The sequence below is a fragment of the Zonotrichia leucophrys genome, chromosome 7, assembly GCF_028769735.1.
Source record: "Zonotrichia leucophrys gambelii isolate GWCS_2022_RI chromosome 7, RI_Zleu_2.0, whole genome shotgun sequence".
Taxonomy (NCBI): domain Eukaryota; kingdom Metazoa; phylum Chordata; class Aves; order Passeriformes; family Passerellidae; genus Zonotrichia; species Zonotrichia leucophrys.
This window is the reverse complement of record NC_088177.1, coordinates 17,272,727-17,300,199: the sequence shown is the minus strand read 5'-3', so window position 1 is coordinate 17,300,199 and position 27,473 is coordinate 17,272,727. Positions and strand designations below refer to the sequence as shown.

The following is a 27,473-nucleotide window of genomic DNA, read 5'->3' as shown; positions in this document are numbered from 1 at the left end:
TCTGCTGAACTGAAAGGAATACTAAAACACAAAAGCAATCAAACCTTAAGAAACTCAACAAAAATATCTGCTCCTTGAATATTTTTTTTTTATTTTCTGAAGGCTCCTTATGTATAAGGAACATACATAAAATGAACACAACACTGTTGACAATGAACAAAACAGCATTTGATAATTTCCAGCTTTATAAAATTTTTTAAAAATGATTTAGTTATAACAAAAAAAAACAATAGCTCAGCAAGTTATCTTATTGGACCATTATCACATTTAAAACCATAGACTCAGTTGTTAATGGGGAGAGGAAAGAAAAAAATAATAAAAAAAATCACACTGCATCTAGCAACTACAACATTTTCTAAGCATAATCACAGCGGATTGAGTGCAATGTGATTTACATCAGAATTCATATGGGATGTCACACAGTGACAGCATTGTAAAATATACAAGTAACATTTATGCCCTCCAACAAATACAAGTTAAATGAGACTCTGGATTCAAGCCAAATGGAATGTTGAAGCCAAGTAGAAATGTAGTGGAATTCAGATTGTCTGTAACATGACTCAGAAGTGTACATTAGAATCATCTGGAATTCAATACTGGTGGAAACATAGAGAAGTCACAGCTGCTACACTGCTCTGTTACACTTGCAATAAATACTAGAAAATAAAAGTAAACAATCTATATTCCATGAAAAATATAGTACCTACCTTCAACGACCATGTTTTTCCCTTGTCTGAAGATGGTCTTGGAAGGAAGTTAACTATTTTCCTACAGAGGCAGTGTATTGAGCTATAACCACATTCCAACTAACACAACAGTAAATATACTACTGGAAATACAGAAATCTTCATTTGAAAAGAATTAAGAGAAATAAATCTTAAAAAAAAATCATTTGACAAAACATCAGCTGCATAATGACCCCCTTATATTTCAGAATTAACAGAAAAGAAAAAAACTTAAGTCAGTCAGTTTAATACAAAGGAAAGAGAGATTGTTTAAACTCAGCTCTTCAGAAGGTATCCAGGAAGTTTTGTCTCATTGACTTAACATGGGCACTATGCAAAAATGTCATCCAGGAGTTTTACACTGCAGAAATTCAGCAATCTGAAGCTAACAACAGTGTGTTTGCTAATTAGGGTTCTACACTAAATATGTTTAAAGAGGAAAAAAGAAAACCTGAGTTCAGAACATCAAATGGCCACATGCCTGAACTCTGGGCTTTTGGCTTCTTCACTGAAGAAACTGCACCCTTCTTTGAAATGGACCCTTAATACTGTTTCCTGATACTGCATTAGGAAGAAATACTGGCAACCAACTGATACCTTTAAAACACATGAGCTGCTCTCAGTAAAAGCTAGACTGACCAATGAAGCTTCCAAAGGAAAGGGCCACAGGAAACAGGGGAAGTTGAAATGGAATGCAGAGACCCACTGGCTCTCATTAAAGGCGTCAGGATTAAGTGTTTTTAGCAGCTACACTGGCACCAAGCAGACCGGAACTTTAAACTTACGGCACACAGTCAAAGTACAGCTTTTACCTGGCATACACAGTAGAGAGACAAACTGGATGTTTGGAAAAAAAGCTACTACCATGCTTAGGACTGGTACTACAGAATCAACTTGCACTCCCCACAAACTTACAATTTATTTTTTTTTTTAAGGAGATGGGTACAAGAAGAACTAACTCATGTCTGGCAATAAATGCCTGTCAGCACAATCTGATCTAGGACAGCTGGTCCCAGCAAGTTAAGGCCCAAATTTTCAGTCTATTCTTCTAAATGACACATACCATGGTTCTACCACATCTGCTTTTTAATAATCTAATTTAAATACCAAAATTGTAAAAAAATATCATAGAAATGAACTCCTTTATACTGGAAGTAGAAATCTTCTTACATATTCTTTACTGCCAGAAATGGCTGGTGTCACAATGTCTGATATCAAGGCATTGAAGGAACAGATTTGATGCGCTGTTACAGTATCGTAAATACCCTACCAGTACAACATCCACAGAGCATAATTTAACCCTTGTGTCCAGCTTCAGCAACTAGCATCTTGCACCTTGGTTTAACATGAAGAGGAGAAAATAGTCCAAAATAATAATTTTAAAAAATGGAGAAATTCCCACATGGATTCTCTGGTTAAAAGAGTTTGCACAAATTCACAGCCACAATTCTTCAGTAGTTTATGCTGCAAGTGGCACACAATACATGTTTAGCGTCTGCAAGAAAGAACCAGAAACAGCTCAATAACTCCAAGGTCAGGGATTTCCCCAAGCTAACACTAATTCTACTGCATTTTGCATTTTCCTACTAATATAAAGGAACAAACATCAAATAAATCTCAGCTGGGGAAAAACATCATCAAACTGACCCTCGACAGAAGTTACACTTTGCAGAGTACACAGCAACAGCCTGCCTTCTTACACAGGAGCTTTGCAATGGTGGAGTGCAGCTTAACACGGCTTGTAAGAATTTAAACAGTGTTTAGGCTTGGGGCTTTATTTTAAAAATTTAAGCCAGCACAGTGGTTTCCAGTCATGTCCTGCTGTAAGACAGAATACTTCAAGTCACCACTACGCAGAAAAATCAGCACAGGATTAATACACATATATATACACAGAGGTGCACACACACATATATGTGTGCACCTCTGTCTATATCTACACAGATCTATACATACATAGAGCTGTGAGCTACTCAAGCCTCATGTGGCACTAAAAGTTTCCTTGGGTTCCTTGTACAGGTGTGAGTTTCAGCTGCAACATCTGGGTTCTGTCCAAGTGCACTAATGGAATGGTATTTTCCCAAATGAGATATTTTCCTGTACTTTTTCTTTCTTAAGCAAGCAGTGCTTCCTATACAGCACCCTGACCTTGGCCCTTATCTCTCAGATTTAGGGTTTCCTAAACGTCGCCCACTGGAGTTTAGGAGTTGTGTTGGGTAAGCTCATCTGATGGGATCAGAGAAAAGCAGAAGCCCCTAGGCAGAAGGGGATCTCCTGTCCTTGTGTAAGCAGTGCAAGCACCACGTGTCCTCTGAGCAGTGGGCACACAGCCACACAGTGCAGACTCAAAGCCAGACAGCAACAGATTGGAACCACAGTGATTACCAGCATCAGGTCAAAACTGGATGTCAAGCACTATTTTGTCTTCATAGAGGGCAATCACCAGCATGATGGCAAATCCAAGAAGCAGGCCTAGATTCTGAAGAATAAACTGCCCCACAGGACAGTAACCATGCTCTTCATTATCTCCATCTCCATGAAGCATTTCTGGAAGCTAAAAGATACAGAGCAATTGAGGAAGTTATTTCACCTCTTTTCAATTTATACATTGAGAAGTTTACAATATTATATTGTCAAGGATAAACACTCCAGGTTCAGATATAAAACCAATACACTAAGATACAGTTTAAACTCTACTGAACAACTACGTTCAATAAAAACACGATTATGTAATGTATTTACAAAACAAACTAAAAATGCCTTTCCTTGAACTTTCACTGGAGTATCCATGTAATTGAACATTAAGTTCCTCAAGATAGGGTTCAGCCCAATATTCTTCAAGTTCTGCTCTTTTAATTTTAAAAGAATTCAAGTCATGCTCAAATAAACATATGACTTTGATTAACCTAGCCAGTCATTTGTCATTTGAGACACTTACTCATACTCACATACACATCCCTTTTAAATATGGGGTGGTGTAGGGAATGGATAGAAAACCACACCTCTGTGAACCTCTGCTTACAGCCAGGGAGGAATCAAAATCTATTCTTATTGCGTGCCAGGTAAAGAGGTCTTTGAGAACAAGGCTGATTATGCAAACACCAAGACAAAACTGGTTCTGTTTCAAGTGTCTCTTGCAGAAGCTTTCCACTAATGGGACTTTGACTGTTTGGTTACTACTATGATGGCCGAGGGAAAGAAAAAGCAATGAAGGAATGAAAGTACTGCCTTCCTTTCCTTTATCCATGACATCTTCACTCAAAGGACAGGAAATAACTATCAGACACAGAGCTGACAAGAGAGTGATATATCAGGCATTATAGGCTACTACAGAACACCTGAAGTTGCAAGAAGGATCACTCTACCCCAGACATTCTATCTAACAATTTAGTAGGCCTCGAAAAGGATTCATTCACCTATTAATAGGTTAGACTGACTTTATAACAACAATATATTTACAAATTAAAGTCTCCATAATGAAGTGGAGAGCATGACAAGTACCCCAAAAGTACAAAACCATCTCATCACCTTTGGGCTGGTAAAGACAAGAAGTGAGACAACTGCCTTATTTACATGAAGCTCTGAAGCAGCTTAGAGGAGAGAAATCAAGACTGAATATAGGCAGGTAACATGTGCACAGCAGCACTGAAGGGTCTGATCTATGGTGCACACACACTTAGGATAATGCACCTAACACAGTGTGTGTTCTGGAAGCAGCAGCATTTTTCCACCAGGTAATTTTTTAAAAGCTACTCACCACATCAGCAGCTGCTCATAGTAAAAGTTCAGAGTCAACTTTCCAGACCGAATAGATGAGGATGAAGTCTCAGTGCAGACTGAGCCTGAGCAGCAGACTGCAGTGCAGCACCCCCAAAGCCCCACGTTCCCACCCAGAAGGCCCAGCCCAGCTCAGGAGCCGTACCATGTCGACCAGGGCCACGTAGAGGAACATGCCGGCGGTGACGGCGAAGATCCAGAGGGTGATGTTGTTGGCGTACTGGCCCACGGCCGTGCCGATCAGCATGCCGATGTAGGCCATCATGGCCGACAGCAGGTTGTACACGATGGCCTGCTTCACCGTCATCCCCGCCTTCAGCAGCACCGCAAAGTCACCTGCGGGGACAGCACGGCTCTCAGTGCCGCTGCCAGCAGCCCAGACACCCCTCAGCACAGAGTGCTGCTGCTGCTGGTGCTCATGAGCCCCACGGGAACTGATCCCCCTGGGAGAGCTGTACTCAGGCACAGCCATCCCTTGAATAACATGACTGAAGGGGCCTGCTCATCCTGCTGACTGATTGGCACAAAGGCAGCAGTGGTTAACTGTCAAGGGTGAATGCAGGAGTCTGGGTCTGCTCTTCCCACAGAGAACACACCCATGTGCACACACTCAGGAGTTCTCCATGGCACATAAAACCAGAGGCTTAGTTAGGATCAATACCTGGGAAAATTCCTCTTAGCTATACACACCTCATTATGCAAATCCACGAAGAGAAAAATGAGGCATTTGTCCCCACAGAAGATGACAATGAATTTGAATCTGAGCACTAGGAAGAGTTACATTCACAAAGAGTGACTTCACATCCACCCTGAATCAGTTTTCTGGGTAAAGGCACGCCAGGGTAATGTGTTTTATTCTGAATTCAGGACAGCTCTGCTAATTTAGGTGCTAAAGTAGATATTATGTAAAAATCAAGACTTCAGTCTTGTAATCAGCTCTAATAGTTTTACTTCATTCAAACTGAATTCTTGTAATCATGAGAAGTGTAAGATGATATACAGAAATCAGGACAATTAATGTAATATTCTTACATAATGTTCTTATATCCATGCCTGAAATTATCTGCCTAATCTAAAATCAAAAATTAGAATCAAAACATATCAAAATTTTAAAAAAATATTAAAAAATAGGTATAAACTACTCACCCCTTATACCAGGTTCATTTCATCATGCTGTGCTGTCAAGTTCTAAGCATTGTAATATACATTGCAATCCTTTATCTATTGCAGCAGCTTCACTTAACTAATGATTGTACAGCACAGATCAAACCATGAACACCTACTCTACTGTTTCCCCCCTATGCCCATGATTTACTATAGCTCAGGAGCTGCCTATATAAAATGCTTTCCCTCATCACCTCTAAGGTTTTTGAAGTGCTTGTTTTACCTCACTTTTGATCATTCAGACCCAGCAGCTCTCAAGTGAGCAAGCTATGAGTACAGATATAGGTCTGCCTAGCACAACTTTACATCAGTGGAAAACCAGAAAATTCCTCCTCTCTCTGGCTGCTCTTTTTAAACTCTCAGGGTGCAGAAAATTTTCATGCAATGTGAAAACAACAGGTTTCACCATGGTTAGCTGCCTCCAAAAGAAATGCTTCAATTAGGGGGACAAGAACCAATGGCACTGGCAACAGTGCCTACAGGCTTTACCCTAAATGGCCACACCTGCTGAACTTGGCCACAGTTGGAACAAAGCCTCTTCTGAAGATCCCCACATGGAATTTTACTTTTGTAAACTTGTGTTTACTTACGTGACTTAACTTTGTGTAAGACAATGCCACACAGAGTAGTGTGAAACTCTAGAAAATGTAGAGCTATGTAAAATGTATGCTCCCTGTATGCTCCTAAGAATATTTTTAAAACATGCTCAAAAAGCTTTAGAGAAGTGCTGTAACTAGACACTACCAACATAATCCTGTAGCAGTACCTACTCTGAAGCAATATTTCTCCCTCACCCTTTGAAGTTCTGGTCACCTCTGCAGCTTCTGCACTTCATTGTGCTTATCACAGTATTACAACAACTTTTAGATAAGGATTTTGTATAGATGGAGCACAGTTTCTACACTTAGTTACCTAATTCATGGGGAAGCTCGTGACAAAATACTGCTATAGATGTACTAATTCCTCCTGTCAGTCCAGCACTAAAAGCTGCTCCTAGAAAAAAAAAAAGGAAAAAAAAATTAAAATTATATTTCACTATTTTCACGTCAGAAAATCAATTGACTTTGCAGAGCTGACACCCTTCTGTTAGAATGCACACTAATATCTTTCAGTATGTCTGTGTCCTGTCTGTATACAAATGGGAAATACTGGAAGCACCCTGGATGTGCATTACCACTGCAGGCTTCATTACTCATTTATCTGCAAGGCACACCCTGGAGAGGAGAACACAACTGGCCAAAAACGAGATATAAAGACAGCAAGCCAATAAATAACACCACTTTTAGGAACTCTCCAGTACATGAGGGCAGTTGGGAATGTACATGAGCAAGAGTCTGGCTCTCTCCTTTCCAGCTTGGAAATCCAAACTAATGTTTAACCCATAACCTCTCTAGCTCCTTTGTACTTATTTTCAGAGAACATATCAGCAATATTAGTAAGCCAGACCTGGAAAATAAGGGTAAAAACATTGCCATAAATATCTTTCAGTACTTTTGCATAAGCTAATTGAATTCAGTCAACTTTAATGTCATACCTTAAATAATTCTGAGATGAGAAAACTGGTATTAAATTTCTGTACTGTAGCAGAGAAAAGCACAAAAAGAGCCTGCAGTGAGCAGTCTAAACAGGCTGCATAAAGCAGAAAGAAAAGACAGTCTGAAGACAGAGGGGGAATTTAACTTTCCTCTGGATTCCTCATAGTTTGATACATTAAAAAGATGACCATGCTTTTCTAAAATCTACATTTTACCACAAATTCAGCTGTTTGGGCTTGACCTAGAAATATTCAGAAATGGAATTTCAATACTGTGAAGTTCTCAACAGAAGGCATGGCAATTGTTTTTGGCCTTAAAAGCCATTGTCTAAATGTCTTACCTGTTTTATGTGAAAATGAAGCAACAAGTTAGTTTTTAAGGAGTTTAGTTTCTTTAGAAGTTGTCAGAAGGAAATGGAGAAACTGTAGTAGATTCCATTGTTAACTAGAGACCCTGACAAATGCTTATGCCCCATCCATCAAAATGGGTGTGTCCCTTCTGCCATTAGTTCAGAACCCTGTGTACCCTTACTCTTAAGCAGCTACCTTAGTAAAAAATCCAAAGTGTGCCCTTCAGTCCTCCCACCATTATCCTGACTTGTATATCCAAATTAATACACTTTACAATTCAAATCACATTTAGAACATTGTGTGACTCCAAGTTGATTTAATAAATCTAATAAAATCTTTTTGGTACTTCCAATTTCTTCTGCACTTGGCTAGAAATAAATCTATACTAACTGTGAGCCAAAATAATATTTTGCTTAAATAAAGATTAAATTATCCTGAGTAATACTTTTAAAATATTATTTGTCACCTGACTCACAGTGTATTTTTATTTGCAAGTACTGTGTAATTCTATGTATTAAGAATAATATAAATAGTATTACTATTATTGTTAGTAAATATCATTCTAAATAAGGCTGAAAGGCATTTATTTATAATTCTAAGGCAACTGAGACCCGAAGAAGAAAGGTGGGTTACTGTGCTCCATAAATCCCAAGGTTTGCATGCACCAGTCTCTCCTTGGCAGAGACTGTGACTGTCACTGCTACTGATACACTAATTTTAGTGCAAATAGCACAGAATGCTAACAAAAGGTAAACTATTACAATTGACAGCCTTTTTATTTCCGCTCTGCAGGAGACTGAACAATGGCAGTAACCACAGGTGCTAACTGGAAGCCTTACCTGTGATTACTGATAAGTCAAATATTAGCAGAGTTACTAAAGGTAAGGAGAAACTGTTGAGAAATACTCAGTGCTTTTGCTTACCGATTGCTAAGCCATCACTAAAGTTGTGAATGCCATCTCCCATAATTACCATCCAAGCAATATTAGCTATCCCAGTATCTTTCAGGTCTTTTCCAGAATGACAGTGGCCATGGGAATGATGGGAATGTTTGTGATGCCAGTGGTGACTGTGTTTTCTAGCTATCATTTTATCTTCTCCATGGCTGTCATACTCGGAATCGTGCAGCTCGTGCTCTTGGGCGCCGTGGGCGACGTCGTTGTGAGAGTGGCGCAGGTTGTTCTCCTCTTCTGCAGGCAGGTAGTTCTTGGCAGGGGGCTCCAGCTGCCCGTCCAAGTCAGTCAGTTCAGTTTCATTCAGTCGGTCTTCAGACAAAACTGAGTCATCTGCTCCTGCACCCAGTCAGTTGGGAGAGACACTGAGTTAATTCCTGTTTAACCAGCAACCCCTGCACCCCTGGCCTAAGGGTTAACTGCTCTGGGAAAGCAAAACAAGTATTTTAACACATCCCACTCTAGCAACTTGGTTGTCAGCATTCAATCCGAAAACTAAGTCTGTCATTGAGGCATTTTGTCACAAATGTGCATGTACAATCTATAAAATTCTCCACTGCAAGGCAGCAGCGCTGCATCCATAGCACTCAAAGCCAGTTTTAGCCCAGCCTACACTCATGCCTGTAATTTTGCTACTAACAAAGTTTATGGTTCAACACTGGCAAAGGAGAGTTGCCAGAATGATGATAATGTCTTAGAGCTTTGGATGGGATCTGAATGGTTTAGCAAACCCCACCTGCCTCTGTCTGCATGTGCCCATACAGGTCACAGCTCAGCCTCCACTGTCATGCAGACATTTCAAATTATGTTCCAACCCCTGCACTGCTGAAAACTTTCCATGTTCTGTGTCAGTGCCCCAAAGCCCATTTGAGATTGTTTGCATGGAGAAGGCTGCAGTCCTAACCCTCTCTTCTACAAACCAATCAAATTAAATAAACCTAATTTGTGCAAATAAGTTCTTCATCAACAAATTAATTCTGCTGCCATGCAGGCAAAAGAATCGGAAGGTTATGAAGCAAAGCCTTTGCCCCTCTCTCCCCCTGTGAGAAGGGGGATAGAGCATTTCTTCTGGGTACACACAGAATGAGCATCCACAGCCTGTCATGAAGGAACAGTGTGCAAAAGTTGTTTTGGATACTTGAGGAGTATTCAGGATACTTGGCTGTATTTGTGGAAAGAAACAGATTTTGTTTATCTGTAACTGGTCAGATGTTGGCTTCTTTAAAGTGGAAGATATCCCCATTTATTGTGTGGGTGTTCATTTTTGATCTCATTTTTGCCAGGGCTGAGCTAGTCAGTAACAGCTTAACCAAAACACCAGAAACACCCTGAAAACAAACAAACAAACAAACAAGCCAGCAAACAAACAAACTCCCAAAGGCCCACAGCCACCCAAAACATGACTGCTTCAGAAGTCTGAGAACCATCTCTATGGCTTATTAGGAAATGTTCATAGTGCTCTCAGATCTAAAGAAAACAAAATAAAAAAGATTTAATAGGGAAAAGCCTATTAAGTCTTATTAACAATGATTTGCATAATAGCAGCAAAACTGTACAAGAGGTTACATGCTACACACCATGCCCCAGTAACCTGCTCCTACTTCGGATCTCCCAGTCAGAGAATTCTGACAGTAACTGCCTACCTGCAAGGGGTTTCAGCTGAAGCCAGTCAGCATCTGGTCTGTTATTTAATTTGTGATCAGAGAGTTTCCTTCCAATTGGTGATTCTTCCAGCTGGGGTTTTTTGCACCATTTCTGCTTACTCTGCAACAGAAAACAGGTAACATCTGGTTTGTGACAGGACATTGATGGAAATAACAGGAACTGAAATGCTGTCCAAAAATCTCCTAAATAGATCAAGCCATTCTCTCTTACCATGTATGACAGAAATATGTTACTTCTGAATATTGATCTTTATAAGGCTCAGCAACAATCCCTATTCCAGTGGGAGTTCTTGGCTACTTACCATGGAATCTCACTCCCAAACTCTTACACAGAGATATATTTCACTTTAGTAAGAGGGGATATTCTGACAAGGATTGCTCTTATAGCTCAGAAATGCAGCTTTTAGATTTGTTCAAGAAAGCAAACTTGCAGCAAGAACAGCTCCTCTAATTTGTTCAACTTTGTTTTATTTATATTCCTGTAGCTTCCTTGTACTTCCCTTTAAGAAAGCAGCAAGCTTTTCTCTATCTGCAGCCCATAGAGCAGATCCCAAGGATTTGCCAGAGCAGCCTACGAGATTTAATTATTTAATTCATCTCAAAGAAGTTATGCATGATATAACAGTTTTCATCCTTTCATCAGAAGATCTAAGAAATGCCTCCTCCAACACACAAAATCTGCTGCTGCCTGTCCAGCTCAGACAGCAAGTCTGACATGAAAACAGAGAAGCTGAAAAGTTTTCACAGTCATTTTGGGAGAAGCAAGTTGGATTTCACCAAAATAATTTTCTCCTCAGAGGTGAATGACAAAGGCAAAGGCTAAAACTGAATTTTCATCCACACTCACACTCTCCAGGGTACTTGCTCTCATTTTATACCCCCACCACAAATACAGAGTGCTCCCACCACTAAAAATCCAATCATTTTTTGAGAAACAAGTTAAAATTTGACCGGCAATTTACAGAAAGCAGATCTGAAAATTTTAGCATTTTTCTGATGTGGAAAACGTGGACACCTCTGTTACACTGGCATTGTTAGGTAAGAGCATACTGCTAAATTTCTTGTCAATTGTCTGACAATTTCTGGTTCTATAACCAGATCTTTCTTACCTGATGCTTTCGTCTGTTTTTGCAAATAAACCTAGGAAGCTTTAGATGCAGCTTCCTCCATCAGATTTCTACACTATTCTCCCAAGTTCCCTTGTTGAGAAAAGCAACTTCTTTAGGAAAGGGATCCCTCACATAACATCAGACAGAATACACAGCAGCAGCAGCCTTTGTTCACAGAGGAAGCACAATTCCTCAGCACTCACAAGGTAGCTTTAGGGAACACATTTTTGAACAGCAAACAATTTCAGCACCTACCTTCTGTTTATTGTAATGTTTGTACATTCTTATACAGTGCTCAATGATGAAGAGAACATAAATGCCTCCAAGTGCCAAGAGCCCCTTGAGCACGGGGTCATTTTCCTCCAGGAAGCCCTCGGCGTGCACGGCGTGCGCGTGGCCGTGCCGGTGCGAGTGCCTGTGCTCGTGCACGTGCCCTTGGCCATGGTGGTGGCTGTGGTTGTGGCCTCCGTGCGACTGGGGGAGAGACAAGAGTGACACCACTGGGGCAGACATGACACTGAGGTGGCACTGGGCCAGAAGAGACAACAGAAACCCCCACCCTGTTTTACTTTTTCTTCACATTAACACATTTTGCCACATAAGTTTTTCAATAGATAATTCATTACCCTAATCAGTAAAAAAATTTCTCTGGGATTTTTTTTTTGAGGAGGTAGATTATGTAGCTTCAGCTTTTCTGTCACAATGCAGAAAATGAGACTAACACTCAGAAATATCAAAAGGAATTACCATTCTTAGTCTCCCATTAGCAACCAAGCCTTATGACTTTTTAAACTGTTACAGTCAATTACAGACTAAATTCTGATCTGAAATATGAACTTAAAAAAACCCCTAAAACCACAACCAAAAATGCGTATTAGAAGTATACAAAGAAAACATGTAAATATTAGTCTTTGTGCTAAACAATGGAGGTGACAGAATTTTAGAAAACACTTCCCCTTTTAAGAATTACAGTACACCACCATGAATTAAAAGCTGCTCACCTTCCTTAGGGAATTGCTCGATTCAGTACATGAGAGGTTACTTTCTCCCTCACATATAGCAAGCAGGCAGATTAATCCCCAGGAAATACTTTTAGATACTGACACACAGCTATCAGTAAACAAGAGACAGCAATACTGCTAATTTTAAAATACTCTTGTTGGGCTCCTGGTTGTTTTACAATAGTGTGACGTCAGTTCAACAATGAATATGCAACTACTTTTCCCCACCTTTTGTTCAGAGAAACAACATTTCCTTCCCTTCTGTCAGCAGAAAGTCTCCAGAAGTGTTGGTGTCCCTCACAGTCAAGTCAATCTACAGGTGCATCAGTGAACCTTTCTTTATTGATACTATCAAACAATTCCTTGAAAATTCTAGACTCATTTGCAATTAAGAATAAAAGGTGAGGAGACCATACTTACATGTGGCAAGAGATGGAGCAGTGCATCTCCACTCATTGTTCCTACAGCCAGAGCTACCAAGAAAGTTAGAAGAAATTTGAAGCACCATTGGTTAATGATGGGAACCAAGATCACACCTAGCAAGGAAAGCAGGCTAATGACGGTGATAGAGATGATACCACAAAACCAGGCTGTGGGAAGAAATGAACACAGAGAGGTTATCAGAACAACATCTGGAAAACTTCTAAGCCTGATTAATGACTTTCAACTATCTCTTAAGAAGGTGACTTTCCTTTAACCTAAGCTGTGTGATTGTTCATTAAGAAGGTGCTGAAAAATATAAAGGCAGTACTTAAGTCCACAGCAAACCAGAACTACACAGGCTTATTCACAGCACAGTATAATGTAGTGAGACATCAGAAGACAATTAGCTAGAAAGAGCCCAGCAATTCTTCCTGATTGTTAGTTCCAGGCTTAGCTTTGTAGCCCTCCATGAAACTAAAAACTAAAGGTTTTATACTGGGACAAAGCCATCTCTGCTACTTAACTTGCAAGGGCCCTACAAGCACTAATGTGTATGTAACAGTTGTTTTTAATATGGTTCTGATGCAAAATTTTTCTGGATTCTGTATTTCTCCCTGTTTAGAGTCACACGTTTAGTTTGGCACTGTTTATTTCACCTGGTGCTTTGAAACATACACCTTTATTCATGAGAGGACTCAACCTTTGGCAGAGGAACTCTCAAATCGAATGCTGCAACACGAGCTTGAACAGCTAAAAGCAACTTGCCACCACCACATAGCAGCATTTATTTTTTCTGAGAATCTTTACTGTTGCCATTAGAAGAAATGATAATGGGATGTGGTACACCCAGCATACTCCTGTTAATGAGGGAAGATGTGAAAATTTCTACATGACATTGAGAAGAAGCAATTACAGGAAGAAACAGACCCTATAAACAAACATGGCTCTTTCAATCAGCATCTCACTCTAATAAAGTATTATCGTTAAGTTTTAGTACAGATGCTTTGATTTTCCTCTACAGGGTTTTTCCTAGCTCCACTTTTAATCAAAAATGGATATCTACCACATTTTGCCAACTTTAAGGTAAGTTACAGCTCCTGACTCAGAATCCCTAACATTTCCACATTTCAGAGTACAATCTGACTTTCCTTGCGTCTCTGAGGGCCCACAAGTAGGGGAAGACATCCTGGGAAATGGGGCAGGGTATGTGTGAGAGGAGAAGAAAAGAGGAAGTGTGTTGTAGCTGCTCAGTATCACCATGAGGGTGAAACACCCCAAGAATTCTGTCTGTACCAAACCGACTATGGAGCAGATTTATATGACTTTGCCAACACAAGTGTGGCTGCTGCAGGCTCAGTCTGGTTCAACACCAAAGCTCACAACATCTGCTGCTTTAAATTTTATTTTGGGATATTCATTCTTACTAAGTCCGTGGCTGTCATTCCACAACACTGCATAAAAGGAAACAACCCAGCTGAAATGCAAGGGGTACAAGACCACATCCACTGGGAGAAAATGACTGGAAAAAGCTTTTGCCAGTATGAGGTGTGCACTGACAGACATGAGTACTGAGACCATAGGAAAAGAGAGCTGGTGGCAAGGCAAAGTCTGCTGCCAGATGAGGAACTGAAAAACTGAGGCTGGAAATCAGGAATACAAAAGTAGGTGTAAAGTTGAAGCAGGACCATGGTGACCAAAATACTGCCACAGGTCCCCAGACTGATCCCCTGGACCGAGAGGCTGTGCTGAAAACCCAGCATACACGGAGCTGTCCCTCAGTGCTCAATCTAGCACACATGCACAAGCAGCCCAGATAAAAATCACACAGCCTTTGGGCAGGACACTGCCCCAGGGTGGGCACAGTGGTGAACAACAGCCTTACATGGAGAAAAATGGAAAGGCTGAAGTTTCATCTATCACAGCAGGGTTGGCCGACACAACTCTGAGGGGCTGGAATACTCCTGTGGATGATACAGGACCTAAAGATGGCATCATGATTAAGGTAAGGCACATGGGATTAGAACATGGAATCTGTGCCCGTCTGAGATTGAGCCCCAGGGAGCACTGGCATCTGCACAGACAGAATTACAGCTTGGACTGATCTCAGACACTTCTCATCAGCAGCTCTAAGCCATCTCCAGCTATCAACTAAATGCTCCCTGTTTACTTGTGTGACTTCTACTGGCTTCATTCAGTAGCAGGGGGTGCCTTTCCTTTTCAGTGGTTTAGGGGCCTCAGTAGTGACAGTGCCCCCTCCTCCAGCAGCCACACTGTGAAAGCTCAGTTCTATGGAGAAGCCCTTGAACATCCTCCATCAGAAGATGTCACAGAACTATCTGTAAGTTACAGGAAGAAAATCTAACATGGCTTCCTAAGATTTTGGCCACCAGTTAATTAAATTATCTTGCTTTAGAAAACCACAGTTAGCAGAGGTAATGGAAACCTACAGGCTGGTATCAATGAACAGAAGCAACACTGGTCTGTTAAGATTGATTGAAAGCTTAAACTGAAACTAAAGTAAACCACAGAAAGCTCATGTTTAAAAGTAACTGCATCCTCCTAACTTTGGTGAATACTTCTATCTAAAAATGTTTATATTGGCTTAGGGCACATGCTTTCATTTCTATACAGTCCTACAAGCTATAAATTAAGTTACTCTATGACTGACATTTGCCCTACACCTCCCACAGCCCCCACATTCCAATAAGGACTTGTTATTTTTTTATTAACTTCCTTACATAAGAAGGAACAATTATTATTATATCAACTGAAATCTTGCTGTAATTAATACAAGAGAATACAGGAAATTGTTATGAAGAATGATTTATCATTATCTAATCAAGCTGACTTTTTCTGCAGGTTACTGTTTGAGAGCCAAATCAATGAGTTAGAACCCAAATTTTTACAGCTAACTGGCAAAAGTGTTATTTATACTCAAGGTATCAGATGCCATAAAACATGTTAAATGTTCACAATAAGCTTCAGTAATTTTGGAGATTAAGTCTCTTAAAACGTTAAAGGTCTTCAAACTGAGTTATTAATGAACTCCCTTTCTCATTACAGAAAAATAAAATGCAATCTTTTAAAAAGAAGCACTCATCTGTAGAAGCTTCCTAATTAAACTGGTCCAAAGCATGTGCAACATGACAGTTTTGTATAGGGTTTCAACATTTTAATTGGCAGAAAATGCTTAGAGTTGCTCTAGCAATGCTCTTGGTAATCAGGCAGGGGTCAGCTCTTACTGCACTGAGAGCGCAGCACAAAGCAATTTGCTGTCCTACAGAACACGCACTGTATCTGCTCTACAGCAATCTCTGAGCAGCTAACAAGGCAGCAGATGTGTCACTAGAGGAGATTTATCTACAAGAAGTTAATTATTTTAATGAATCTGCAATTGGTAAGAAAGATAACCAGCAATGCATTCTTCCCAGCAGTTATTAACATCTATGAGAATGCAGTTATTTCAAGCTTTATTTCTAATGATGCTAATATGCACCTATGTACTAATCAATCCTCACATTACCAATACTTTCATTTTCAAAATACCAACATTATATCCAAGATTTTTTAGATTTTTAATATTTTAATGCAACTAAACATCAACAGTTCCCTTATAATTTATGAAAGATAGCAGAGGCAGGCATATTTAAAAGTACATTCAGTTATGAAATAACAACAGTGGATTCTACCCTTAAAGTAACTGCTTTAACAGTAGTAAAAATATGTTAACTTAGAACTATGGTGATGAGATAAGAAGTCTACTCAGTTTTACTCAGGGTACACACAAAAAAAAAAATAAAACTGGCAACAGAAGATTTTGATGGAACACTTTTCATGTGCTTAGAGAGAAACAGTCAGAAAAGGGAAGTACCAGAAATGACAATTTAAATGCTCTTGTACTTGCTTATGCCTATTTTTTAAGTTCACGAAAAATTATGCATGTCAATTCTACAGCCCTGTAGCACTGCTAAAATATAAAAATAGTAAGACCTAAAGTCTCATTTTCCAGTGAATGAACTGTAATGACAGTGTTGTTCTCTAATTCTGAATTAACAGGTCCAAGTCAAATTTATTAAGAAATTTAGTGCCAAAGTAACACTGCAACTTTCCAACTTTGAGAGAAACATATGGACCTCAGTCCCACTAAGAAAAAAAGACACCTACCTGATGCACCTGTTTTATCTTTATTCTCAATTGATGCATTTTTATTTCTTGCAAGATCGTCCAGCTCATCATAATGTACAATACAGAGCCTTCTCTCAATCTGGTAGAGCAAAGCAGGACAGATGTACACGAAGAGCTCAGGAGATATTAGGGAGCTGGCTTCCAGACCATAGTACCGTAGCAGCTGTGTAGCATTTAAGCACTGCAAGCAAATTGCACAAACAAATTAAATATAAAAGCATCTATTTTCATGTATGGAAAATGCAGGATATTATTTAAGAACACAAACAAAGCAGAAACTTGGTTCACATGTTCTACCAGTGCTAAAACGTATCTTAAACTGATCAAAGTGGTTTATGAGAGAAAGAAACAGTAAAAATATCTGCACTGCACACTTGAGTCTCTCAACATCTACATAACTTTTGATAAATGTCACTGAAAAGCATTTTCCATATTCTTTACACAGTACAAGCAATGAAGAAAAAGCAACAGGTGAAGAGTGGAAATATGCAAATCCAAAATTGGTTTTTCAACACTTCTGTTTACCTACCAACCTTCTGTGTTTTGAGTTTCACTTTTTAAGACAGTTTGAAACGTTGAACTCAGCATTCCCTTCATCCTTCTGGTTTAAAAATGTGACTTTCCAAGGTCCTACATCGGTACTTAACTGTAAGGGGAAGGGATTTATGGTGCTGGCAGAACTAATGAATGCTGAAGGACAGAACAGAAGAGCTTCCACCGAGCACAGTGCTACTGAAGCTACACCTGCAATTGCTTCTTAATCTCTCAGGACAAAGATATCAGAAGTGTGCTGAAAAGATACAGGTATTTTAGGAATGAGTGTCTGCAGTTTTCAAAAATGTTAGTGATCTCAGATTCAGAACGAAGTCCAAAAAGGTGTGTGTGGTGGTAGTATTCTGGAATATTGGGAAAGGGAAAAGCTTTATAAATCAAATTCATACACTGTATTAGGCTATGGTCCCAAACATCCCCATTTATTTGTGGGCATGCACCTTCAGTTATTGTGTGACAGCACTGAAAGCAAACGTACCAGCTCTCCATGTCACACTCACCTCTTCGTGCTTGTGCTCATCCTCGCTGTGGTCCTTGTGCCCGCGTGCCGCAGGGAGGGCGTGTTTCCTCACGCTGATCTGCTTGTGCGAGGCCTCTCGCTTGCTGGTGTGGCGGTGCCCGGGGGCGGTGCCTGCGCTGCCGTCCTGGTGGCCGTGGCCGGCGGAGCGGTCACCGCCGTGCTCGTGGTGGTGCACGTGCAGGTGAGAGGCGTCGTGGACGTGGTCGTGTTTGTGCACGCGGTTGTGCTCGTACTGATCGCCGCCGTCGTGCTCCGCGGCGTAATCCCACGTGGCGTCTCCCGACGTCTCGCTGATCTTCTTCTGCTTCTTCTTCTGCTTGCGCTGCTTGCGCTCGGGCTGCTCCTGCGTGGTGTTGGTGTCCGTGGCGGGCTCGTGGCTCTGCTCGGCGGGGTCGCCGTGCCCGCCGGCGTCGTGGCGCGAGTGGCGCGTGCCGTTGTGCTCGTGCCGGTGCGCGCGCGGGTGCTGGTGGTGCGGGTGCCGGCGGCTCTGGTTGTGCACGTGCTTGCCCTCCTCCTTCAGCGAGGGCACCGCCGCCTCTCTCTCAGTGTCACATCTGTGGTTTCTCTTTGCAGACGCACCCACCGTGGTCTGGTTTTCTGAATCTGAGTGGCTGTGAGCATGGTTATGAGGATGAAAATGCTTTCCTTCCTGTACTTCCAAAGCATACAAGTGAGAAACATGATCGTGGCCAATATCATCATGATTTATCATCACTACTTTTACCTCTCCCAAACCAAGGCTTATTAACAGTTTTTCCAGGCCAAAAAAAGATAATCTTCCATTTTCACCATAGCGATCAAAAATCTTTTCAATGTAGTATTTTTGTTCATTTTCTGCTTCCAACGTTGAAAATTTACTGGGCATAGATTCTGTTCCTCCATTCTGGAAGTATGATTCATTTGAGATCTGATAGTCATTATGGTCGTGCACACGATCCTTTTTGGGACCGTTGTTGTGTCCATCTCCATGGCAATGATTGCACTGATGAAAAATAAATGTCAGCAAACAAATGATGCAAAATTTTGTGTGCATGTGTACCTTCATCTCTGTTTCCTACAAGAAACACAAAGGGATGCACTTAGCTGCAAAGCAATCTCAATGTCAATTTATATGGCCTATCAGTTTGGTACTGATGCCAACTGAATCACTCACAACGCTTTTTAGATATTGGCAATAAAAGAATAGCAATTGCAGTACTTTTACTGCAGAAATTGTGTTAATGTGCTTTTTTTATCCAACATTGAGACAGACTGTGTATTTTAGAGATGTGGTTTTACAAACCATACTGACAGAAGGTGATGATAAGAAAAAGATTAACAACATTTACAGTCAGTCATATCAGAATATTTTTGTGCATATTTTCAGAGGCACCTATACTTACGATAACCTATAATATTGAAAATCTTGACAAAACACAAGCTACAAAAGAATGAAAATTATTTTAAAATAACAATGCTGTAATTTCCTGTTCACAGGGGTGACAGGCAGGTAATACAGCTGAAAACCCACACACCATTTGCTCTCTTTTTGTGCTGCTGAAATGCCTCCACTAAACACACACTGCACAATTCCCTGTTTTGAAATCATCCATTATCAATGTACAAATAAGCTGCCATTAACTAATGTATTGCTTATATGTTCATATTTTTAGTACTCTTCACTTACATTGGTTTACTGACTTCAAAAATCTATGTGGACAGCCATTTAAAAGTAGGGTTATATGGAAAACATCTGCTTATGCAACTCAAAAAATACTGTTAATGCTGACAACTGTTGAGCTGAAAGCACTTAGGGCTGAATTTTAGAAATTATATCATTGGGACAATGTGGTTTTCAATTCAGTGTTACATGTAAAAAACTTACAATTCAACAGCAGGTTATGAAGGACACTGCAAAAGCTTTTCTTGTGTCCAGAACTGAAAACAAGCCACCATTTTACCCTGCAGCAAATGCAGGAATGTGAGGGGACAGGACACAGGCCAGCTGTGCTTAAAGCTCTTACCACTGCCAGTGGTTTTAGTTCCTGACGTGCACCTTGACTGGAGCTGCCACGGGCCCTCCGCTCCCAGACACAGTGACCTGCTCAGCACATCCCGAGGTGCCACTGACTCTCACATGGGACACGAGAAATCTGCTTGTCCTTCCCAAGCCCCCACCGCTGCTCACTGAAGTGTGCTTTGTGAAACTGGCCAGGAAAGTGCTCTGCAGCAAACTACAAACATTTGAAGTCCGTTTTACTTTCTCAAAATATCTGTTGGCAGCTCCTATAGTTGTAACAGGTCAGCAGAGAAAAGGAAGGAGCTGCCTTCTAAGGACTTTATATGGTAAATAAATGTGTCAACACAGAAGACTGGGGAAAAGTCTTTCTCTTGTTAATCTCTACAAATCCCAAATATGAAAGTTCACTTTTTCACTGGAGCTTCAAAAACTTACAATTTTTTTTAAAAAAGCAAAACTCTCTTTTGCAATGCTGTCCCATTTAAAAACATAAGCCCAGAAGAATATCTGGGCTTGTTTTTAAATGTAAAATGCAGGCATCTGCATCAAAATTGATTCTATGGATGTCAGATAGGTCAGTGGCTACTCACTGCACATTAGTGGCTTATTTTTATAAACAACTGGTCAATTATCAGTCTGGAATAACCATAGTTTATCTCCAGTTCAGTCCTCTACATTCCAGTAACTGATTTCAGGGCTATGATAAACTTTTTCAAGTAGTTCAGTATGGCAAGGTCACTCCCCAAATTTACTGAAATACTATTTTCATATATTAATATATATATATAAAGTAATACTACTTTTGTAGGCAAGAAACCTTTTCTCCCCCTTTGCCACAATCTGGTAATACAATCAGAATGAGCAAAGTTAAATTATTCTCATTTAAACAAGCATGATCCAGACTAAAATATCTCTACCAGGAAATTCATGACTAAAGCATGCTCATAATCCTTTTCACAACCTCATGATCTTTTCCATGTGACTGTCTCATACAATACTACTAATACATTACTTGGAAACTTTAGTCATGCATCCCTAATTGTGGTGTTTAGCTTTCAATGGTACCTTTTCTCCATGCCCTAGTGGTTAAAATAGTTTGTAACCTATGACTGTCTCATTGCTGAAGAGCTGAGTAGTCTCAGAGCAGTTTCAGAATCAATTACTTGTCTGTTTTCGGTTAAATCAGTAATAACCCAAGCACAGTATTTTTGATCTTCTACTGTAAAATATTCTGCATCTTCCACTGCATATCTTGTTCTGGAACAGATACTTAAAAAACAAATGTTCCCATAATAAAAAGTTTCCAAAAGAACAACCAGAAAGAATTAATTCTTTCTTTCTTTTTAAATGAGCTTCATTATTCTCTAGGCAACTGTAAATACCTGTCATGTTTAACCTGTCAGGCAGCACTCATATGTATAACACTGGAAAGCTGAAATCCAAGTTCTGTACACTACAGTGGCACAAAACTGCATATAGCTGATCTCATTATAGGAACATTAAGACTCTCAAATCCCCCAAGAGAATATGCAAGGGCAGCCTGAGGACAAGGCTACAGCAAAGCTGAAAAAGACCCTGCCTATTCCTGCAGTCAGCCTTAGCCCGGTTGTGTTCAGTGTTTGATTCCCTGCTGCCTGCCCTGCACAGCTCTGAGGGGCACAGGAGGGAAAGCAGCTCCGAGCTGTGGGACAGTGAAATAGGGCACCCCCAAAGGGCAGGGCTGAACCAGCAGCACCTGCTGCACCTCCCTGAGCTGCAGGGAGAACGAGCAGAGTCCTTCTGCAGCGGGAGAGCCCCCCAGCCAAGCTGCACAATTAGAACGTGTTTGTTTGCAGGGGGCAGAGACGGAGGGTGTCCCACCAGAGGGCATTTCAGGAGGGCACACGATGGTGCCCAGGGCACCCATCCCCTCCCCACAAAGCAGTGCAAGGGATCATCCCCAGCCATGGAGAACTGATTGAGCTCCCATACACACAGAGCCTTCAGGCGCAAGCACATGGGCAGTGCCATGGAAAACTCAGCACATCTCCGTGCAAACCACTCTCTGCCTAGCGTGTTTCAGCTGCTTAAGCAAAGGCACCCGTGATCAGAGTTGGGTTTGGTTTTGTTTCTTTTAAAAATCTTTCTTTCATTCAATGTCCTTTGGATTTCTGAAATTTATCCACAGTTCTTACTATCTATTTCAACTGTTCTTTTTACATAGCACTTTATGCCTTAAAGCCTGGAATATAATTTGTGGGAACATCTTTGTTTATTTATTACCAACTGTTTCACTGAGACTAGAGAACTAGTTCAAGAGTTAGGCTTTACTTTGAAACAATAAACTTGGATTCAAATAATGCTGTCATACAAAATTCAAACTGAAATGAAAGCCACATCTGTTATTCCAGTACTTGCAGCCCACGCAGTACAGCATTTTTTCTGTGTACAATGCTGACAAGAATATTTTAAGTGCCCAACTTTCTTCCCCCCTAACCCTTTTCGTTGTGTACTGCCAACAATTTTAATAACCTGAAATATTTGTAATATAAATGCAGTGATTTCTTCCCTTCCCACGCTCCTTCCCAAGTAATTTCTGTTTCATTCCCTTGTTATTCAACTTTCTTATCCTTGTTTTCTCTGAAGAACATTCTGCTCATCTACGAAAAACATCTTTGACTCTTCTAAGTTAGTCAGCTTGAATGCCACAGAGAGTAAAGTGCCTTAGCAAGATTTCATGGAGAGCTACGAGTTCCACACCAAACACATGCTCCAGCTAAGCCAAGGGGTGCTAAAAATAAGGACAAAACAATATTCTTACCAAACTAAGGCATTCTCACTGTGAGGCAGGGCAAGTTCAGCACTTGTGTAATTCATTTCTATTAGGAACTTCTCAGAGCAACAGCTCTATGAGAAATGCCAATTTCTTAAAAAGAGAAATATTCCTTGAAATAATTATTGACTACACAAAGACAGTTTTTCTTACAAGTCCTAGAAATTTAACAGCGTTCTATACTGCAGGTATTCACTCCAATGTATGTGCAGGAGTGAGGTATGCAGCTTCCCCCCATCCTGAACAGTGCATTACTTCATAAAAATATTCAGTTAAAAAAAAAGTCTGGAATCTGAAAATCCAAATGAACCTAACTCTACATTTTTAAAATTTCACATTTTAAACAAATAATAGAATACAAAATCCTATTAATTTAGCACACATTTTTAAGGTAAGTTTTTAAAAAAAATTAATGTGAAATTAATATAGTGTTGTTACTGAAAGACATTTTAAGAAAGTCATAAACACATTTTAACTAAATAATAACAATCTGGTTTTGTTTTATCAGTCTTAAGCCAACAGCAGCTTCTGCTAATGGAAACAGAAACACATGCTACAGATCAATAAAGTTAAAATTAACCATTTCTGACTTCAGTTCTCACCCATCTCCTGTACTTTCTTCCTTCTTCAATTTCAGTGAAACAGGTTTGTGGATTTCAGTGAAACAGGTTTGTGGATTTCTGTGAACCTCATTCATTTGAAAACCTATAGCCCAGTAGGAGGGGCACTTCGTAAGAACAGAGCATTAACTAACTGATCCAAGCCCTGTTTGCCAAGTTAATACCAGATAAGACTTACAGAGTACTGAAAGCATTTATGCATAACTGAACACACCATGAATACTTCCTAAAAATCTGAACTGTGAAGTATTTGAAAAGCCAAGTCCCAAGCATAATAAAATTATCTTGAACTAATACAGTAGCCATCTACCAGCTCAGTTATCCAGAAAGGAGCATTTATTCTGAACATAAGAAAACTGGAGAGCCTTCTTCAAAGGGTCAGTTATTTGTAAGAAATTGCTGAGTACAGGATCCTTCTCAGAGCTCAAGATAATATAAAAACTTCAGAATACTTGGAAGTTCTGTAAGTGCTAGTTCTGTTCACCAAGAATTAATTTGCAGTCTTTCATATATAAATTGGATGTAGTCCATGAAACACCTATTAATGCACAGAATTTATAACAGAGCCAATTTGCTTTTGTGCCAATATTCTGTATTAAATATACTGTTCCATTAGATCCTATTAAGATACCAACCAGCACTTGTAAGATTGAAATACTTGAAAAGATAAACCAGTTACAGCTGCATTTTAATACTTCATTTTTCTTCTGAAAGTAAGCAAATTGTTTTGGTTACAACCAAAGCTAAAGTTCAACAAATATTTTAAGATGGTGTTGCACTTAAAGCAGCAAGTGCTGCCCGCCCCCACTGCTTCACTCTCTCGTTCCCAAGCCCACAAAACCATTTTTGGACACCAGCACATTTGTTTGCTGATCTGTTCACTGTGCAGCTGTACAACTAGATTCTGCTGAAAAAAAGCCTAGAAAAAGAAAAAAAAAGATTATTTTCATGACAGATTACTTTTCCTATCTGGCTCACTGTACAGCTGCACAAACACCACAGTCCACACAAAAAAAAAAACCCACCCAGCTTTAGGTGGGAGCACCAGTTACTGATCTGGTTGATCTGCAGTCTCACAGAACATTCTGATAGAGCACAAATAAAACAACTGGCCACCTCAAAATGCACTCAAATAACATTGTAATTGTTCCCTATTGAAAGCCATTTGAAAATAACTTCTCCAACTTTCCCTTCAGAACAGAATATAACAGTATTTCTAATAAAATGTTAAAACCAGTTGCAGTACTTTTATTCTTATAACTAACACCACTATCCTTGCACCACGTTGTAGTGCTTGTGGTATGTTAGAAGGCATAAAAGGCAAGTCTTTGATGAGTGTTTAATACCTAGACTCTTTATAATAAACCCCTCTTCATCACTGCTACAATCAGAAAAGGAATTATGTATGCCTACTGCTACACCAATGACTTATCTCACTTGAAAAAAAACCAGAAAAATAAAGTTAGAAAAGCTGTCAATTATGAAGTCCACTCAAAACACGAGACTAAAGCAAACTTTTACATGCGCTATGCCAAGTTAGTGCCTGTGAAGGCCATTCCTAGAATGAAGAGGTTTCAAATTATATACTATTGAATCAAATCTGTATTTTTAAATCTGTACTTTTAAATAATGAACCGAAATCACAGACTTTTCTAAGGTGCTCTACCAACAAGCCACTCAGATTCTTCTTAGCAAAGTTACTCAGTCAAGAGAACAAACCAGGAGGACTGCTACTCTGAAGACAGCAGGCAGCTACTGGAACCAGTGACATCCTGAGTTAGTGAACTCCCAAACGTGTCTGTTCAGTAATTGTGGGAGACAAAGGAGTTTGTGAAGGTGTCCTGGCAGATTCAGAAGTAACACTTATCCAGTCTGACACAGGAATAAAACAGCAGTATGTATTTCAGCAGGCAAATCCACCAACAAAATACCCAGCTGACCCAGTTAGTGTCATTTTCACCACATTCCAGGTGAGACCTCAACAGAATTCATGCCATTTCCCTGCCATCATTTATTTTAACTAGGATTATTCTGAAAGCTCTACCTGGCTACTCATTACAGGTTTGTGTGGTGATGGAGGCAACCATTCAACCGGATACAAATACTGACTGGCTTTAAAAATCATTCACCATGAACAATAAACCTTTCTCAGCAAGGTATTAGCTCAGAAGGGACACAAGTTTAAGATGAATAATGAAGACACAGTATTCAATACCCAATATTACTCTTAGCGCAAGATTAGAGACAGGAGAGAGGCAAGGAAGCACTAGCAAATATTACTGGTAATCTGTGAGGCAGAAGTATTAAGGGTCTGGCATTGCTTATTCTCAAGGGAAGTAAAACTGAAGCAAATTGTAACTGCGTGTCCAGAACAAAAACCTGCAGAGAACGTGAGGCATTATTTTGGTATTTCACTAATGTTCAATCACTGCTTGATTGAATACAAGGAACCCCTGTATGACACTTTTCATAGGATATGGGCAAAACTCAGCAAAAAATGTGGGGTTTTCCCACTGCAGATATACATTCCTTTTATGTGTAGAACAATGTACTCCTCCAGGTGTTTCACTATGAGAATATTTTGTTTATAAAATATAATTAATCCTTTGTCTTTGCTGATTTACTGTTAACAATTAAGCTACGGTGATGGAGAAAATTCCAGTAAATTAGTTTATTTATAGGATCTCTCAGGATTTTCCACAAATAAGTGGCAATTTGCCTTTCTCAACTTTATTTCTGTTTTAAGAACTCAACAACAGTACAATACAAGGCAAAGTATCATCTTCAAAGACTGGGAAATTATTTTGCGTCACTCAGTGTAACTGTTTACTGCAATTAATTTGCATCACAGAGCTTGATACAAGCTTGACACAACAATCATTTGCTATACTTGCTGCATTGGTATTAAAGCATCTCATCTTCATCTGTTCTTTTAGGAGGCAGCATTAACTCCTCACATTCCTCTCCCTACTACTGAACATACATAGTTAGCAAAAGCCAGTGTAAGAATTTTTGCCTAAAGCCACCAAAAATGAACTTCTGTGACTCTCTTTCATACTCTGCAAGACACAGATGCATAAATTTAGATTACACACTTTACAGAACTCAGTCTCTTATCTGGAGTACAAAGACAGCAACTCAGTGAAAAAAAAACTAGTTATGGGCATAATACAATGAAAAGCAAAATTTTATATATACATCCTGCTGCAGCTACTGAGTATTTATTTACTGAATGTATGGTCTGGGAGCAAGTGGACCCTGTTAATATATCGCAATGCCTCTGCTGGACAATTGCCTCAAAGCACAGTTCAGAACAGCAAGGATGGAACTCTATCCTGTTTATGTGTTGTAACAGACATCAAAAAAATAGGAATATTTTATATTTAGCATAAAAACCTCGTATTGCAAGGCAACCACGTTATTTGGACTGTAGCCAAGTAGCATTTCTTAAGTTTTAATATATGTTAATACAATTTGAAACTATACTTTTTGGCTGAGATAACTGTCTTCTAGAGACGGATGTTCAAGTCAGCACAAAAAAAAAAAGCTTCTATATTCTGCAAACAGCCCCAGACAATATATATGGCCTATACGACACCGTTTGCATTTCATGGATCAAAGTGCTTATCAGGCCAGTGGAGCCCTGGTGGGAAGAGGCCTTCCTTGACAGGAATGGTTAGAGGAATTGCACAGAGCCCTGGGAAGTAATGCAACCACGATGTGAAACACAGAGTGCAGTCTGCCACTGGCAGTGAAGCAGCTTTTCTGGACTGCTCTGTACAAGGTATGGATGAAGCAGGACTGAGCAGCAGCCCTGGCTCACTGCTCCCCCTTGCAGGAACACTCACTTGGGACATCACTAGGGACTGAACTCAGCTGCCAGCTGTACAAATGACATATGGCTATCATGAGCAATTCTAGATGGAATTCAGGGCCACTCAATCTTATTTAAAATGCAAATCAATGTTAACAAAGATATTGCTCAAAAAAAATCCATAAGAAGAATCATGTTGAACAATGTCTACTGAGACTACCTTGAGGATTACATACACTTTTCCTTTGTTTTTCTTTGCTGCTCCAATCT

At 39.9% G+C, this 27,473-nt stretch overlaps 1 protein-coding gene across 10 annotated transcripts in view; it reads right to left on the bottom strand.

Moving 5' to 3' along the window:
• Positions 1-66: 66 nt before the first annotated feature.
• The window catches only part of SLC39A10 (solute carrier family 39 member 10), a 41,315-nt gene continuing 13,908 nt past the window's right edge, over positions 67-27,473 (bottom strand). For 8 of the 10 annotated variants that reach the window (XM_064719156.1, XM_064719152.1, XM_064719147.1 and 5 more), the window contains 9 exons: positions 17,939-19,012; positions 16,866-17,067; positions 12,699-12,868; positions 11,533-11,751; positions 10,148-10,268; positions 8,475-8,843; positions 6,579-6,659; positions 4,648-4,838; positions 67-3,279 (listed from right to left, as the gene is read on the bottom strand). In XM_064719156.1, the coding sequence (XP_064575226.1) occupies positions 3,121-3,279; positions 4,648-4,838; positions 6,579-6,659; positions 8,475-8,843; positions 10,148-10,268; positions 11,533-11,751; positions 12,699-12,868; positions 16,866-17,067; positions 17,939-19,003 (2,577 nt within the window). In that variant the 5' untranslated portion in view covers positions 19,004-19,012 and the 3' untranslated portion in view covers positions 67-3,120. The remainder of the gene's footprint in view (positions 3,280-4,647; positions 4,839-6,578; positions 6,660-8,474; positions 8,844-10,147; positions 10,269-11,532; positions 11,752-12,698; positions 12,869-16,865; positions 17,068-17,938; positions 19,013-27,473) is intronic. The other 2 variants (XM_064719150.1, XM_064719157.1) reach the window with 2 other exon arrangements.